At 37.2% G+C, this 18,692-nt stretch overlaps 1 protein-coding gene across 1 annotated transcript; it reads left to right on the plus strand.

Annotated features, from left to right (window-relative positions):
• Window positions 1-717: 717 nt before the first annotated feature.
• On the plus strand, window positions 718-18,145 carry dolpp1 (dolichyldiphosphatase 1). Its single transcript, XM_039661064.2, has 8 exons — window positions 718-875; window positions 3,561-3,661; window positions 3,789-3,873; window positions 14,873-14,969; window positions 15,116-15,214; window positions 15,304-15,432; window positions 15,528-15,617; window positions 17,911-18,145. The coding sequence occupies exons 1-8, from the start codon at window positions 800-802 to the stop codon at window positions 17,945-17,947; spliced, it is 714 nt and encodes a 237-aa protein (XP_039516998.1). The 5' UTR covers window positions 718-799; the 3' UTR covers window positions 17,948-18,145.
• Window positions 18,146-18,692: the final 547 nt, after the last annotated feature.

The raw sequence follows: 18,692 nt of genomic DNA on the forward strand, positions 1-18,692 counted from the left end.
CATAAATATACTTCATATTTAAGTAGAATAAACCTATTGAATATGATCTTTGATCTAATGCTTTTAAAACCTTTCATTTATTTGTGTCTGAAAAGGCATCAGACTCCCGCAGTTTTTTATTGAAGCTTAAAGCCTTTCTAAGTAGTCTTTGAATTAACCATAAGACTTCTATTCATAATACAAGGACTATAAGGGTTGTCCAATTAATTAAATGTGGTAAACTCACATCCTTGTGGTATGAGTGTAGGCTACTTTATTGATGTAGAAAAAATGTGAAAGTGTATTAGTAATGGTAACCACAGACCTTATTTTACTCAAATACAAACCCACATTCTTTAAAAAATGCTATTGAAAAATCCTGAGGGATCATCAATGACTTTAGTGAACAAATTTTGTTTATTTTTATGCTAAAATTAAAGTAAAAAAATCCCTGAATATTTGACTTTTTCCTCAGATTTTGCACATCAACATGGGCCAGAGTGAGTGTGTGGCGCTGGCGGCCGCCTTCACATAGTAGTTGATATCAATTGAAAAGGATTTCCTCATTCACTTAATTTTCTTCTTTCATTTGAATAAATCCATTTTTCATTTGTCCAGCCAAACGTCCTCGGATTGGCCCATCCTCTTAACAACCCGCCTCTGATTGGACGACTGTTCCCGTGCAGATTTTTTTTCCCTTTGAGAATGCGCTTGGTGAATGGGCGTGCGTCGTAGCAGCGTCCGGTGAATCTGATTGGTCGAACGCATTGGGGCGTTTCATTGTGATTGGTCGACGACCGATGCCCGGTGTCCGGGTAAGATGGCGTCGGAAGAGCAGTGCTCGGCACCACCTCGATGGCGGTCGATATCCCTAACCCACGTAGAGTATCCGGCTGGTAAGAACATTTTTAAATCGTTGTTCTCCCCACAAGGCCGTTCATATCATCGTACGCCATTTTATGCCTGCCGCGACTTCTGTGGAACATCGAGATTCGAGCAGCTGAATGGACACGGCCAGGGCTGGGTTGCCAAATAGAGCGCTCGCTTTGCGCGGAACGGAAAGCCTGCTGCCAAATAGTGAGCTTGTTTAGTGCTCATGCGCTGTGCTCCTCTACGCTCACTGGTACACCACACTGGGAGACCCTTATTCAGTTTCTCAGGAATATTGACGCCTTATTAATCAAACATAATCTAATTCAAGGTTGATTCGATATTCCAGTGATCAATACTAGCTTTATAGCCAGGTGACTGCGTCTAATGCAAGCACAGCTGCTGTTGTAACGTTAAGTTTCTGGTAAGACTCGTGGCTCTTTTGGGTTAATCCAGTTCATTCCCGGTTGCATCACACCCTTTCTGGGTCCTGTCGTCTGTAAGGGTCTCCCTGGGTTTGTAAATAAATAAACTGACCCCAGAACGCTGGAACATTGTCAAAGCAAGTCGGAAATATACTATGCTAATGCCAAAACTCAGAGAAATGATGCGGAACATGAAGAAAACAACGAATGTGTACTGTGTCACATAGGTTGCATATGAAATTGCCAACATAAGTATGCACGAGATAATGTAACACTGAATATGCAGTTTGGCAAAAGCAGTGTTGTGTATATATAATTCAGTTAATAATTTAACACACAAACATGCATATATGGCCAACATTGCATTTGCCTAACTGCACATTTAGGCTTGCTTTATCTCCGTTTTGAAATGTCCCACTTTTAGTGCTTTATGCTCAGGAATTTGTTTTTAAATACATTTCTTTGGTGTGCATGGAATAACCTTTAGTGTATAACTTGGTTCATTAGAATTGGCCATTCGCTTATATAATAATCATATTTGAAGGAGTTCACAGCATGTCAAATTACAGTAATTTCGAGATTCCGGCTCGTAAAAAGCGTTCACATTCTCGTTGAACTATTAATTACAACTTGTGAATAATTTTCTCAGACATCTGACATGTCATGATGTGTTAACACCTAAAATGTTGTTAAGCAAAGCCATTATTACTTAATATTTCTGTGTCATTACTATAATTGACTATTGGGAATGTAATATCTTATTAATGCAGAGTAATCTAAAAGTGAATGAAAGACAATAGTTTAATGCATCTAGTAAGCACAAAGTTGAATGTCCGTATAAATGCCCTGCTAAATATTCTATATGTACATTAAAATACATTTGCATAATAATGTTTTGGCATTGAAACTAGCGGCAGTACAAAGTTTCTTTCATTTTGTGACATCAGAGTTTAACAACAGATTATTTTAAAAGAAAAAAAATAAATGATCGATCGTTGATTGGATATTGAGAAGGGGATGCACTTCTTCACCCAAAAGTGATCATTCTGTCATTAGTTGCTCACCTTCATGTAGTTCCAAAACCCGTAAGATTTTGTGCAACATGGCATCATGACTTTTGCGTAAACATACATGCCACTTTCTAGTCAAGTGGCATGTTATCTACGCATTTTGAATGTCAGAGCGAAATGAAGCAAAATGTAGATCTACATCTGGGGAGCGATAATGTTTTCCTTTGATGGTAGGGGAAGACTCATAAATGGTATTATCCCCATTGACGGGTAGGTTTAGGGATGGGGTTGGGGTAGGTCATACAATAACGTTAAATCGACGGCCCTCATAAACACGCTGAAAAGCGATTATTCGTGTTGATAGCATGCCAAAAATGGAAATACGAATTGGCTTGTCATACATACGCCATTTCATGAGATCAGTCTGCTCACAAATGAAGATATTTGTAAAGAAATCGAGATTTCTGTCGCTTCATCAACAACAGTCTAAGCAACTACCACTTTGGTGTCAAGCAATTCGGTTGAGCTGTTTATGTTCACTGATCAATCTTTATATGTGAATAAAAACCTAAGTTCAGTCGAGTCTCAATCGAGTCTCTTCAGAATTTGTCTAAACCACTCAATTCATACGAATGAGTATTATGATCTCTTTATGAACTTTTTAAAGCGTCAAAGTGGTAGTTGTATAGCTGTCAATGGAGGGACAGAAATCTCTCAGATTTTATTAAAAAGATCTTCTTTTGTGTTCCAAAGATTAACGAAAGGTCTTACAGGTTTGGAGCGACGAGGGTGAGGGACACGTAATTAATGACAAAATGTTAATTTTGGGGTGAACTATCCCTTTAAAAGTAAATGAACACAAGCTTGCACTCCCATGGTGTCTGAGTTGGTAAGTGTGTCATTTTCACTGAAAAATTGAGTTATGACGTTTTGATTAAACATTGAGGTTACAATGGAGGAAAAAAATTAAACGTATGCATACACGGATGAATTGTTCACACTAAGATCTATAACATGCATTTAATAGGGTGAAATTTCATTTCCTGTCAAATTTAATCATGTTTACAGCATAAACCCTAGTATTTAGTTGAGTAGTGTCCAGTTTTCAATTTATCATCTCTGAAATAAACATTTTAATCCAAATTTGTGTATATGTCTATTGAGATTGCATTCTGCAGAGTTGTAAGGCAATGCACTATTCTGAACAGTTTGTTTTGACGCTCAGTGTGCAAAGAAGGTCTCTAAATTGCAGAATCTTACCTGTTTGTTTGTCCAGGTGATCTGACGGGCCAGGTATTGGCCTGTATGAGCCTGCTGCCCATAGCGATCCTCGTCGGATTCGTCACTCTGATCGTCTTTAAGAGAGAACTACATACGGTGAGTCACATGATGTCACAAACCAGCAGGGTATTGGGTCAAATCCCAAACAACATACCAACTTGTTCTCCATTTTTATTCCTTGGTGTTTGTTTTCTCTCTCTCTCTCTCTCTCTCTCTCTCTCAGATCTCTTTTTTTGGGGGTTTGATTATGAATGAGGGGCTAAACTGGCTGCTCAAACACATTATACGGGAGCCTCGACCATGTGGGGGTAAGAAACGACAGCGTGTTGTTTGTTTAAACATACAGAACCACATTAGTTTAATAAACATGATTATTTGACTCTTGAAAACTAAACGTTAACCATATAAAGCCTACTGGATTTTTATTGATATAGAAAAATTCTAAGGCCTAAAAATTAAGTCAAAATTACAGCATGAAACTACCAACATCACACACAATCCACTACATGCCTTCTGTCGTCTGATTGTTTGTTTATACTTTTTTAGCAAGTTAAAGGCATTTTAGTATAATTGTGAAAACGTCCACCTTCAGCTTGTAGTTCACTTGATTTGATACTGATTTTTATAAAGAACTTATATATTTTTAGTAATATTTCAAGATGAACTGGACTGAAACAACTTAGGTTTACTTGAGTATCCTTACGTATCATGTATCATGTTTAAATGTGAGTCTCTATGATCATCAGGCTTTTGAGGAAGGTTTGTTTCTTCATCTCTAATTCATCATTGTATTACATTACAATATACTGTATGTCTTAAAACTAAAGAGCTTTATTCATAAAACTAAGCATTTGATAATCATCTCACAAAGATATTATTGGACGATATACAGTAATGACTGATATTTACAGGATCTCACGAACGTGAGTACACCCCTCACATTTCAGCAAACATTTTATTATATCTTTTCAAGGGACAATACTATAGAAATTAAAGTAGTCAGTGTGCTGCTTGAATATAAATTTATATATTTACTGTCTCTGACAATAGTGGCTGTGTGGCAACAAAAGAGTACACCCTAAAGGCCCATACACACCAGGACGAATATCGGCGCGCGTTATTCGTCAGCATTTTTCAACGCGTTTTTTATGTTCACACCCAAGCGATTTTCGCTGACGATAAGCCGAGTGAACATGCAAATTCATTCCCTGACATTAGATGGTGCCCATTTGCCATGCGATACCACTCCATAACGTTTATCTTTTCTCAAGATGTTTGTAGTCCCTGTCGCGTTTGTCATATAGTTCTTTATGTTCAAGCACCAATGAGAACAGCAGCTCTACATTCATCTTGCCTTGCATCTTCCTCGTCTTATTTCTTCCTGGCTGTGTAGACGGCGACGCCTAGATCTTCTTTGCCGTTGCATATGTGTGCTCGGCAAGACCGTTTTCTGTTTGAGCGCCCCCATGTTGTGTTTTACTGTAACTTCAGAAGCTCCAAACATGTGAGCAAAAGCGGCAATCTCATTGGTTGGATAGTTTTTGACGCGGCGTGTCAAACAAAAAAAACGAACCCGAGGCGTTTTTAAAAAAATGATGCTTTTACGCATGGCGTTTTACGCGTTGGTGTGAATGCTCACATTGGTGCCCTTTGTTTAGTCACGACGCGTTAAACGTTGGCAAATGACGCGTGCGAAATTCGTCCCGGTGTGAACAGGCCTTTAGTGAACATGTCTCAACTGTGTCAATATTATGTGAGAGCACCATTGTTATCTAGCAGTAGCACTGCCTTAATCCTCCTGGGCATGGCGTTCACCGGAGCCGCACAGGTTGTTGCTGGGACACTCTTCCACTCCTCCATAATGATATCATGGAGCTGCTGGATGTTAGACACATGGCGCTTCTTCACCTTCTGGTTGAGGACGCCCCTCAGCTGCTCAGTAGCGTTTAGGTCTGGAACGCTGTGTAATAAGTGTTGCGTGTTTGAGATCGGCCTACGAGTAAACCCGTTCTGAGCTCGCGCTGCTCGGAACGTTTCAGACGATTAGCGCAGTTTCGTTTCGTTTGATGTTCATCATACGTAACAGAAGTTGCAGCTCTTTTCAATTGCACAACGTGGTGATCGCACCAGTGTAACCTCTTGTCACCCATCTGGAGCCCTACTTGCATAAAGTGTGGCTCTTGTCCAGGTCCTTTTTCCCTTCAACTTTATAGCCAAAGTTACGCTAGATTTTAATACAGAGGCTGTGTTCTGGCAAATTCTCGATCTTTGGTTCGGGTCTCAGAAGAGTAACTTTATTGAGCAGTTCAAGAAAGTGAGATGCCAGCTGGTCATCTGATTTCACAAGGGCCAGCACTCTGCTCTTATACCTTTTTCTAATCGTTAGGTGTCCAATTAGCACTCACACAGTCATCTTTTTCTTTTTGCTCCTCCTCGTCACCTCGCCACGATTAGAAACGCCTGCAGCCATGTCCTATTCTTATTGGTGGCAAGTCCTTCATACAAGTTTTTTGGGTACTTTTCTAGTCTATAATTGATGTTCTGACGGTCTTTGTCCTTCTTTCTCATACTCTCTGTCATGGTGTTCTCTCCGCCCATAGTTTTTGTCTGCCCATATTCTCAGGCTTAGTTTTTTCTAACATTACAGCATTTTATATTCAGACCCATGTATGAGACAAATGAAAATTCTCCAAGAGTAGCAGCTCTTTTCAATTGCACAACGTGGTGATCGCACCAGTGTAACCTCGTCACTCATCTGGAGCTCTACTTGCATAAAGTGTGGTTCTTGTCCAGGTCCTTTTTCCCTTTAACTTCATAGCCAAAGTTTGCTAGATTTTAATGCAGAGGCTGCCGGTTGGATTTCTCGCTCAACCATCATGTGTCTCTGTTATTATGTGCACAGCTGCACGCCACAGACTGTCCAGATGCCTTTTGCATTCCGTCAACATAACGTTATCAATTAACATTTAGAAAAACGATATTTGACATTTGTCACCCGCATCGTGATGCATCTAAAAATACCCCCCCACCCCACCCCACCCCTAGTATCTATCCAGAAATCAGAGTTTAGTTTGATGCTTTGTGTTCTGTTTGTAGACAGCCATGGGAATTTTTTCACACCACAAAACGACATTTAAAAACAAAACAAACTGCTTTATTGATTTGCATGTCGGCCAGACGGTCTGAGTAGGCGGTTCTTGGCCAGAATAGTCTGAAAAACTGGACCAGATGTAATGCCAATAGACAAGAGTTTTTCTATGTGAGACCGTGCTCAAAGACACTACTGGTAGTTCATGGACCAATCCTTGACCTGCAACCTTTTTAGCTGAATAGTGAATAATTATGTTAGCAACATAGGTGATGTCATGACTAGCGCTGCCAATAACGACTCATTTTCTAACGACTCATTTTTCGATTAGTCGGCTAATCTAAACGACTAATATATATTAAAAAAAACATTGTTTGTCATTTCGTTGTGTGCATTTTTATTTTTATTTCCGTGTAAGATGCACGCAAACACACAAGGTTTCGGGGGCGCCGGGAACAATCGCACTCGGGCTTGGACCGCAGCAAACGAGCCTAGAGTGAAAGCACCGTCTCCTGCCTCCGCAATTTTTCATATCAAAGAAGTGGAAGGAAGAGGATAGCATATTAACCAGCAGGGCGCGCACACCGCACAGACTGGCATGTAGAGGTGAATTACAGTGAGCCGTTAGAGATGGGAGACCAAAAATAAATAGGCTGTAAAAATACATTTTAAAAAGACACGTTGACTAAAAAAATTGCCGTCGACTAATTTGCATGGTCGATTACGTCGACTAAGTCGACTAATCGCGGCAGCACTAGTCATGACAGACAGTCATGGACTCTGTGGATGGTGGTCGAATAGTAAATGCGTCCAATGACGGTACTGTACAACTACTGCAATTGAGAATGCATATTTAAAGGAAATTATAAAATGTACACGCTTCATTTTTAAAATGCTCTGCTCTGTGTAAGGCACTGACGGGTTCGTACGCAGTTTGAAAAAGTATAGAATTTGATTTAAATAATGTCCAGAGTATTGTTATGATACAGCATGGCAAAATGATTTATGACCCTATAATTGATGGTGACCTTTTTTTGCCACGCCCAAGTCGTACCCTACCTTTGACCTTGACCCCTCCTGCCGGTGTCACCTTTGACTTTGGTTATCCTCCGGGGATGAAAATGTCCATGTAATATGTCGATTGATGAATGTTTGAACTTTTGACGTGTTAATTGAAGTCAAGAGGGTTATTTTTGAGCTCTGACATCGGGTTGGGTCTGTGTGCCATATGCAGGCACAGCTCCCTCCGCATTCCCACTCAGGGTTATAAAATGGGGTCAGCTGAAGTGATATAAAAAGAGGTTTTCTAACAATAAAATTAAGGAAAAATGTAACAGAACATATCATGAGGATGAAACACACACAGTAATCATGCATAATTTATAGTTAATACTATAGTAACTACATGTAATGTGTAACATGGCCACTGTAAAATAAAAGACTACCGAAAAATTAATCTGCAATTAAGAGAAGAGACCTCATGAGAAGGAAGAGAAGCAAGACAAATGAGTGAAAAGAAAAGATAAGATAACAAACAAGACAAAATGAGAAGAAATGAAACAAAGGATGAAATGAGAAAAGAGGGCGACGGAAGTCACACACGCGCGCACACACACACGCCACAAGCAGGCAAAAGGGGGCATTGCCCCCTCAGATCTGATTTGTGCCCCCTCAGTTTGATTTTTGTATTCATGGTTACAAATAAAATGTTTAACCTCAGCGGTACGGTCCCATATGGGATGTATAATGTTCAGTGATCGTGACATCACTGCCAGATTCGCGCATTGGTTGGCACTGAGCCAGAGACAGATGAGCTCAGAGCTGTTGTATATCAAAAATATTCAGTGTTGTCAACCTTATAATGTTAATTTTAGGTTTCAGACATTGAAATTCACATAAGCACTAGTAAAACAATACATTTGGAGTTTGTAAAATACACACGATATCTGTGGAAGCAGCAATCTATTCAAATATAATTTGCCAACGTGTGTTATTCATATCAGACAAACATAGGGGAAGTGACTATAAAGTTTACTCTATTCTTCTCACCGGCCACTTTCTTGCATTTATTTCGGGAGAAACTGATGATGACTGACAGGACTCTCTGAACTGTGGCACAAATAAACGTGGTGGCGCCCATCTCACGTTATAGATCAAGATCAAGATTATTTATAAGGTTTTAACAACCAAACACACTCGCTTACATATTTTTGACAATTGGAATATCAGATAATTGATGACATGGTACAAAAAGGAAAAAACTAAATAAAAGCGATACACATCTGACATTCATTATTGTGGTTGCGGTGTGTCACGTGACAAATATGACGGCGTTGCCATGGAAACATTAAGGGGGAACGTTCTAAAATATAAATCACTCTGGGTAGTCGGTCTGAATATTTTAAACTTCAGCGTGAAAGAGTTCATTTATGAATAATAAATTATGGGTTATATTTTTATTACGCGGTTACCTGTGCAGTTGCATATGGAGTGTGTTATGAAGCGCTGCATTTAAAAATCTGTTGTTCCAAAATGAGGTGTGTATTGATTGTTCATTGATGGTATAAAGTTAAGTCCCCTTAACAATTTCACATGCCCCCTCAGTCATTTCATCCTCCAGCCAGGCCTGCGTATATTTTACAGGATTTTACACTAATTAAGTTGAAAAACATTCTGTTCTTTTAAAGAATATAAATGAAATTTTTAATTTAGAAAATGTAAAGAAAATTTAGAAAATTTAATTGAAAATTTTAAATTTAATTGAAAATTTTAAATTTAATTGAAAATTTAATTGAAAATTAAAAAAATTCTAATTTTAGTGAAACAAAAATTATTTTAGTTTTAGATAAACAAAAATAAATAAAGTTCTCACATTTTCAGAGAGTTGAAGTAGCTCCTAACAGATCAGTGTCCATAAAACGCATGAATGGGGATTTCAAGAATGCAACAAGTTTAAAGTTGAAATACAAAAGATCCCAGTGTGTTTCTCTCTCACACCAGCATTTGGACAGTCTCTGAGTCAGAGGAGTTCAGCGCACAGGATGAGACACTGTGAATGCGTTTTTAGTGTTGAATTTATTTCAAAGTATAATCTTAAAAGTTTAAATTAAATATTGAAAAAATAAAAGATGTTTTAAATGAAATCCAATTGATTATTTAAAGTATTAATAAAAACTTTCTACATCGATGGTCTGTGGAAAAACTTAACTTGAACTTAAATTTTATTTATTTATCAGGGGTATGTAAAAAACTTTGAAACTTGAAGTGTCACAAGTCATCCCACAAATGTTCAATATAACCTTAAGTTGTATCTGTGAGAAAATCGCCACATAGACCTGTCTTCAGCAAGAGAGGGCAACAATGAAAACATTTAGAAACTGTGAAGCCTCAGGCTGTCCACATTGATAGCCTGTTTATAAAGTACTTCAGTCTACTTCTTTGACAATAATGCTAGCTTTAGGATATTCGAGACTAAATGGTGCGACAGTCACAGCAGGAGAGACGATCATGGCTGCATATCCTGTCCCGTACTTCTAAACACAACCCTTACAGAAATCTTTCTACTTTTTTTTTTTCTTTCAAAAAATATAAATAAATATAATTTATAAGCTGTTTTGCTCATTGGACAAATTTTGCTCTGGGAATACCTGAACCACACACACACACACACTGGCTCTATAAAAGGATCTCTATTTCAAATTAAATGTTGATAAATAAAATTTAAAACTCAGTGAATAACAAATCTTACAAAAATGAATTTAATCAGTTTTAATTGGTTAAAATAAATACATATAAAAACACCTTACATTTTCAGAGCACTGAAGTACTTTATGCAATGCTAAAAATAAATTCAAAAAGTAAATATTTTAATTTGTCATAAACTAGACACTCCTCACTTACCACAATTTCATAAAAAGAACTGTATCAAAGTATTTGTGTGTACAGAATGAAAAATGAATCATGCCTCCTTTCATGTAAAAATACCACTCATCAATTGTAATTCATCCATTCTCTTGTTTCATCTTGTAATAACTCAGGCTAACAAAAACATATTTATCAGGCTGATAAAAAGTAGCATTAGAAATTGGTATGTAGAAATTAGAAAAGTAAATTTATACATCAAAAAGGACCAGTTACTGGTATTGTGTTAGAACACAACAGATATGAAGATATGTAACTTTTATTCTAACTTTAAAGCTAGATTATCATTTGAAAAGTGTAATACAGTATTTGTTTTGGGGGTGATTTGGAAAACTACCTTATACATGCAGTGTTTTCACCAATTGACCCAAATTGTTGACCATCCTTAATGCTGGCATTGTGCGAGGAACTGTTTGGAGTATTGCAGCCCCCTTTAAAAACAAACAAACAAAAAAACATTGTATCAGACATATTTATCATATTTTTTTTACTTTATACTTGCTAGAAAAGGGACTGAAATTGAACCTTTGTAGAAATAAGTACATTTTCTAAAAAAAAAAAAAGTAGCAATTAATGGCATTGTGTGTGTCAGAACACAGCAAATATGAAGAACTGCTTTTAAATTTGTGTTCAAACTTTAATGCAAGATTATCTTTTGGAAAAGTGTAATACATATCGTATAAAGTATTTGATTTTGGGGGGAACGCTTTAAATTAGTGTCATTTAGCTTAATCTTTAGTTGTTAATCGAATGAAATAGTCTCAGGAGACCCATTAACCCCTGAGGTTATGACTTTTGAAGACCTCATGTGTAGATTCACTTAGTTGGAAAATGCTGTTTTGTAATTTACACAAGGACTGACATTTAGGGTTTTAAAAATACCTCCAATTAAGGAGGTCAAAGGGCATGCTTCCTGCTATAGTATAATCAGCTCTCTCCAAAGTCTGTTCATTCGGCCAACACACACACACACACACGGCCTGTCACATCAACAAATGCTAACATTAAAAAATTCTAGCTATATTTTGAGCAGATAACTGATTGTGTATTTTAAGTAAAGGGTTTCACCCTGTCTGTTTCACACTGATTAAGGATGGTTCGGGAGGTACAAGAAAAGTAAAAATGATATACACCTTTTACGTGCAATAGATCATAGCTACAGTAGAAAAAGTACGATCATGCTTTGAATTAAAGGGGCTATGTGTAGGTTTTTAAAATCTTTAAGATGGCATTAGTAAGCAGGCAATTACTATTAGTATTTCAAATGGACTCTGTGGAGGGAATGCGACCAGCCTCCAGACACTCATGGAAACTCCTTGTACGTTTAAAAAAAAAAAAATCAAATAAATCTAAAAATCGAATGCGGCCAACGAGCGCACCGAGAACGAGCATGAGACTGGCTGCAGTTTCTCTAACGGCCACTGGTGTCAGTAACGGTAAGAAATTTCAAAACTTCCGCAATGCTCCTCTAAAGGAGCCCAATGCAAGATTGTGGCCAAAACTGGCTACAAGAAGCTTCCAATGGCAAGTGGCGAGTCCTACAAAGCGAGTTTTTTTTTTTCTTTTTCTGTTGATTATTTATTTCGGACTTTGTCACAAAGTATTTCATATTCACATCGAGGTTTTTTTTAGCTTCGAAATGTGGATTCCGACTAGTGTTGTCACGAGACCAAAATTATTGTTTTGAGACCGATACCAAGTCAAGAATTGCGTTTTCGATACCATTCAAGTTGGCTTGTCAGGTGTGTTTTAATATATGTATAATTTCTTCGTTTGTTATTTGAATAAATGTTTTATTCTAAAAAAGAACTGAGCTCATGATTCGTTTGTTGATTTCAATGTTATATGTGTACATGCACACACATATATACATATATATTTAATATCATACGGCATACCGCAGCGCAAATCACGTTGTATCTGAAGGGCAACGCTCTACCGCTCATACCGCGTCCTGTGTGAAAGCCCCTTAATGAACTGAAAACGCTTGGTTTGCTCCGCTCATCCCGTGCCAGTGTGTGCAATAGACTGTGTGCATGCGCTGTCAAACACATGGCGACGGCAAGCGTAGATGTTGACTCATTCAAATCGGAGCTGTGGCGGCATTTTGACTCTTCGTAGACTGATAATCACCACCGTGAGAAGCACATCATCTTAATGTCTAGTAGTGACATATCAGGGGAAATGTATGATTAATTGAAATACATTTCTTGCATACAGCTCCTGTAAAATGAGTAAAATGAAATATTCGCTCAAGACAAACTTTACTTATACTATCGTGGACCTCCGAGGGACATTGCATCTCTGAAAACTTTTGTCCATGCAACATGGAAAACAAACTTTGACTGTTTGAAATATTTTTGTATAAATAAGATCTAAGACGCCTAAGCACAGTTTTTGCTTTAAACATTGTTTTTGAACAGACGCTGTTTAGTAAAAATAATACCTCATTCATGTGTTTTATGGACATTGATGTGTTTGGAGCTTCTTCATACTCATGATATGTTCTGTTAAATATTTCTTATTTTATTATTAGAAAACTTTGACACTTCCACTGTCCTCATTTATATAACCCTGAGAGGGAATGCGGATGCTGCTGCATGCCAGAGCTCAAAAATAACCCTCATGACTTCCATTATAACATGTCAAAGTTAAAAAAATGTATCAATAGACATATTATACTCACAAGGTCATAGACATTCCAATTATCCAATTATAACCAAGGTCAAAGGTGACACCGGAGTGGAGGGGTCAACGGTAGGGCAAGACAACGGGCAAAAAAAAAAGTCAAGAGGTCACCCAAGGTCATTTTGACATGCTGTATCATAACACTACTTTCCAGGTATGGAAAGATAACAGTATGGAAAAATATTTGTGTTTACAGACTATTGACCCTATTCAGTTTTCTAAAATATAACATTAAGAAGTTTGATATAAATATTTATGATACTAGCAGTTTTTTCATGGAAAAAGTTCAGTGATTGTTTAATGATTGACGAACATGACTGAATGAATTCAAGGTGCATGTTTTCATTTTCAGAGAATATACAGCTAATCAAATACCTTATAGGAAATTAAAAGCATGGTAAATAAAAAAAAGGATTTATATACACACATAATGCTATGAGAACGGTCAAATAGGAAAAATTACACATGTAATTTCAAAGTGAAGGCGTAGAATAGACCCTATACTTCAAATCACACACAATTTTTATTTTCCTTCTTTGGCAACGGGGTCAGCCCTGCCTCTTCACTAAGATGAAAGTTTTTGTCTTTTCCTAACTCAGAGTTGCTCTCAGATCAGTCCCCAATCGCACTTAAGCTAAGAGTCCTACATAAAAGATTTAAAGCTAAATTAAGGGTTTTCTGATAGGATTCTTATAATTTTTATGAATATGGGCACTGATCTTTAAGCACTTGTTTTATTCACTAATAAAATTAAAGTCAGGTCACTCGGTAATTATTAAGTCAAGTAAAAAAAAAAAAAACTCTAAAATGGTGGTCCAGGGTAGTTTCTAGTACAACCGAAACATCAACACGCCACAAAATGAGCTCCAAGCAAAATAGTGTTTATTCAGTGAAATCATGCATATTAATATTTCATTGAACAAAGACTTTCAAAATTTACAGAATGAACAAATGAGCAGATTATCATAAGGCCTCCTACTTCCGTTTATCATATAACTACATTTTCCTGTTAATCTTTATACTCGTCCTTAACATCCAATAATATGCCGACCTAACGTGCATAAATAATTTTTTTTTTTTTTATAGTCAAGGCCAGGGAAAGTTTAGGGAGTCAGATGAGATGTTTCCAATTAAATCTCATCTGACTCCCTAAACTTTCCCTGGCCTTGACTACAGAAAGAGTTATTATTTTCAAGTTGGTCTCACAGCTCTTGTAAATTAGCTAGAAAGATCAGAGAGAGAGAGAGAGAGAAACACAGGCAATAGATCTGGTGCTCTTCTGTAATTTTTTTACGTTTTATTTATTATTTTTTAATAATAGAATAGTAATTGTAATACTATTGTAAAAAAATAATAATATAAATAATACAATACAATAATAATACAAATGTAATATATATATATATATATATTTATATGTGTATATATGTGTGTGTGTGTGTGTGTGTGTGTGTGTGTGTGTGTATGTGTATATATATATATATATATATATATATATATATATATATATATAATTTTTTATTTTTTTTTACATTTGACATAGTCGATTACCTGTGCACATGCCTAATGTTTTGTGAGTTACTGAATTGTCTGTTGTATCTCGTTCACAGGTCACAGCGCAGTCACGACAGAGTACGGGATGCCCTCTAGTCACTCTCAGTTCATCTGGTTTTTTGTTGTATACTTTTTTCTTTTTCTTTATTTAAGGTAAGAAATTCACATTTTTATTCATAACATTTTATAAAAATGAAAAAATAAAGAATTGACATGAAATAAAACAAATTTTACATACATCTGAATCTCTTGAAATTTTAATAAACCCAAAATATGTCTAATTTGATTTCTTTTCCCAGAATGCATCAGACGAACAATGCCAGGTGTGTTGAATTGTTATGGCGGCATATACTGTCCATCATTCTAATGGCCGTGGCTCTGTCCGTGTCATACAGCAGGTAATGGTTTTTTTAAGTGAGTGAGTGCAGGATCTTTGTTCTTTGTAGTGTTGGAGTATTATTGCATATGTTGTCCCATGTGTTCATAGAGTCTACCTCCTGTACCACACCTGGGGTCAGGTGATTTATGGGGGTGTGGCCGGTTTGGTGATGGGAGTGGTTTGGTTTTTTATCACCCAAGAGGTGCTAACGCCACTCTTTCCCAAGATGGCAGCCTGGTAATGATGCATGCACACACACACATTAATATCCTGAACTTACACACACAGAGCTCTATTTCACTATCATGTTTGGTTTCTCTCTCTTTTCTCAGGCCTATCTCAGAGTTTTTTCTGGTGAGAGATACAAGTCTCATTCCCAACATCCTGTGGTTTGAATACACAGTAACCAGATCAGAAGCCAGGTAAACTCACCTGCTGCGTCTACTGCCAAATGTCAGATTGAGGGCCTTTCTGACACTTCACGAAATAAGACTTAAAGGAGAACTCCGGCGCAAAATGAACCTTTGGTCTAATAACACATTGGTACCTAGTCGACCGTTATCTGAGATTTGTTTTCATGATAATTGAATGTAAAGAGTTTTATCTTATCATTAACTGTTAAGAGTATAACGCTAGTATATGGGGGCATATGATAAAATAAATCGATTGTAATACCACTAACAAGGCTCAAAATAGCCCCACACTAAGGCTGTGTGTCCACCAAAGCGTTTTTTGCCAGCTGAAAACACCAGACGCTGGGACGTTTCGTTGCTATAATGCAGAATATCTGCAGCACAAACTGATTTCACAGATAATTTTTTTCATACTAAAAATTTTTGTCATCCATTTTGTTCTGTTAGCTCTGTTGGTTGATGTCGTTGTACAGAAAGAATGTTGTGACAGTTGGTCGGTGTGGTTTAGTCCCGCCCCTCCTCCACTGTGATTGGACGGCTGGGTAAAAAGTGACGGTGATGAGCGCTGCGTTTTATCCAAAGTTGAAAATGTTTCAACTCTCAGCGACCAGTAAAAAAAGCTGGGCACTCGGCGCTTCAGCGTGAAAAAAATGCTCAGTGCCTCGTTACGCTCATGGTGTTTAAAATACGCGGCGCTCCCATTGAAAACAATTGAAAACGTACGCCAGGGGCGTGGAAAAACACTTTGGTGGACACAGGCAGGAGCCATCTTTGGAAAACGCTAAACGCTTTTTTTCGCTGAACTTACTCAGCACGTCGTTTGTGGTTCGACTTATCGAGACTGTTTTCCAAAGATGGCTCCTGCCTGTATACACGAAGTGAACTGTCTTTATAAAGTATCTTTAATTAAACGGTCTGTACACTTACAAAGTTCTCAATGCTTCGTTTTGTATGTATGGACCCTCATTATGTTACTGTGTTATTGTGGGGCTGTTTTGAGCCTTGTTAGTGGTATAAACTAGCGATTTCTTTTTACTTAGTAAATGCCTCCATATACTAGCGTTATTCGCTAAACAGTTTTTAGAGATTAAACTCTTTACATTCGATAATAATGAAAACAAATCTCAGAGAATGATCGACTAGGTACCGATGTGTTATTAGACCAAAGGTTCATTTTGTGCCGGAGTTCTCCTTTAAAAGTCTAAAAAATGTATTTATTGACAGGAGTTGTGCATAACCTTCACATAATATTCTTGTCAGAGAGGTCAAACTATATGAGCGGTTTTATTTTTTTCAATATCGAGGACTAATTTCGGAGATGTCTTAAACAGTTTAAACATGAAATTAAAAAGTGACAGTAAAGGCATTCACAATGTTTCCAAAAAAAAATATTAAACCATTTTTAACATTGATAATAATAAATGTTTCTTGAGCACAAATCATCATATTAGAGTGATTTCTGAATGATCATGCGACACTGAAGACTGGAGTAATGATGCTGAAAATACAGATTTGATCACAGGAATAAATTACATTTTAACATATATTCAGATAGAAAGCAGCTATTTTATAATATTTCACAATATTTTATCAAATAAATAAAGCCTTGATGAGCAGAAGAGACAACTTTTAAAAACAGTAAAAAAAATCTTCCCAGCACCAAACTTTTAAACAGTAGTTTAATTAATAAAATAATCAAATAAAATTTAAAAACGAGTTACATGGTTGCATATTTAATCTAAATGATGTTAGTAGGGTCTAGCGTGTTTGGGATTAAATGTTTTTAATAAACTTACACTCATGTAAACTGAAGAAATGTTTGTTTTTTTACATTTACGTTTATTCATTTAGCTGACACTTTTATCCAAAGCGACTTACAATTGCTATATATGTCAGAGGTCGCATGCCTCTGGAGCAACTAGGGGTTAAGTGTCTTGCTCAGGGACACATTGGTGTCTCACAGTGGATTCGAACCCGAGTCTCTCACACCAAAGGCATGTGTCTAAACCACTGCGCCATCACCACCCTTTTTTTTTTTTTGCAAAATAAATTTGTCAACAGGCTTGACTGGTTGAGCCTGATGAATGGTCAACATTAAAATACTTGTCATCCTGCTATGCTGTAGAATAGCTCCACTTCCTGTGTGTCACAATTTCAATGGAAAGCTCCCATTTCTTTATAGTGGGAAATTCACTAACAGTTTGTGTGACATACATTTATACATTTTAGTATTTAAATTATATCTTGTGGAAAGTGCCTTCTAAACCTTTTGGCTTACATTCTTTCTTTTGTCTTCTCACAGAAACAGACAACGAAAGCTGGGAACGAAGCTTCAGTGATTTGCTTCAAAACCCCTTCGAAAACTGACCCCAGATACACACACACACACACACACTCACATACATATGTACACACACTCTCAAACACACTGGAGTTTCATAGTCTGGACTGTTCTGGTTAATGTGAAAGCACAGAACAGTGTACTTGTGGACCAAAGGAGCGAGTTTGTATCGCAGACGTGACCGTGACCCAACTGTTCGCACGACAAAATGGCCTCCCCCCCCCCCCCCATTGTCCATAGGCTGCCCTGCGTTCTTAATGCATGCAGACCGTGCAAAAGACAAAACTATTTAATGACAAATGTAATATATATTTTATTCATTAACATTCACAGGGACGATCTTAATGGCGATGTGAAGGGGGGGGGGGGGGGGGAGAGGTGGAAGTGGATGAAAGATTTTTTTACGAAATGGCAAACATATCAGCATGGCATTACTTTAATTTAAACGACATGTTAATGGACCAGGGTCAGGAATTGGGAATTTAAGTGTGGGTAATAAATCAGGAGGGTGAGGAATGCAGAAACAAATGGCGCATTTAAACCAGATGTGGGGGATGGGGGTTATTGCTTTTACTCATTTGTATATCCTAAAATAAATAAATAATCATTACAAGGTGAATATCGCAAAAATATGTCCAGGTCACAGTTCACACGAAATTATTATTTAAATTTTTTTTTTGCATTTACTAAATTCTCATTAATGTGTCCAGGCGTTTGCCCTTTTTATTCTCAATCATTATTCT

This window comes from Pimephales promelas, chromosome 19, assembly GCF_988280905.1.
Source record: "Pimephales promelas chromosome 19, fPimPro1.hap1.1, whole genome shotgun sequence".
NCBI classification, from domain to species: domain Eukaryota; kingdom Metazoa; phylum Chordata; class Actinopteri; order Cypriniformes; family Leuciscidae; genus Pimephales; species Pimephales promelas.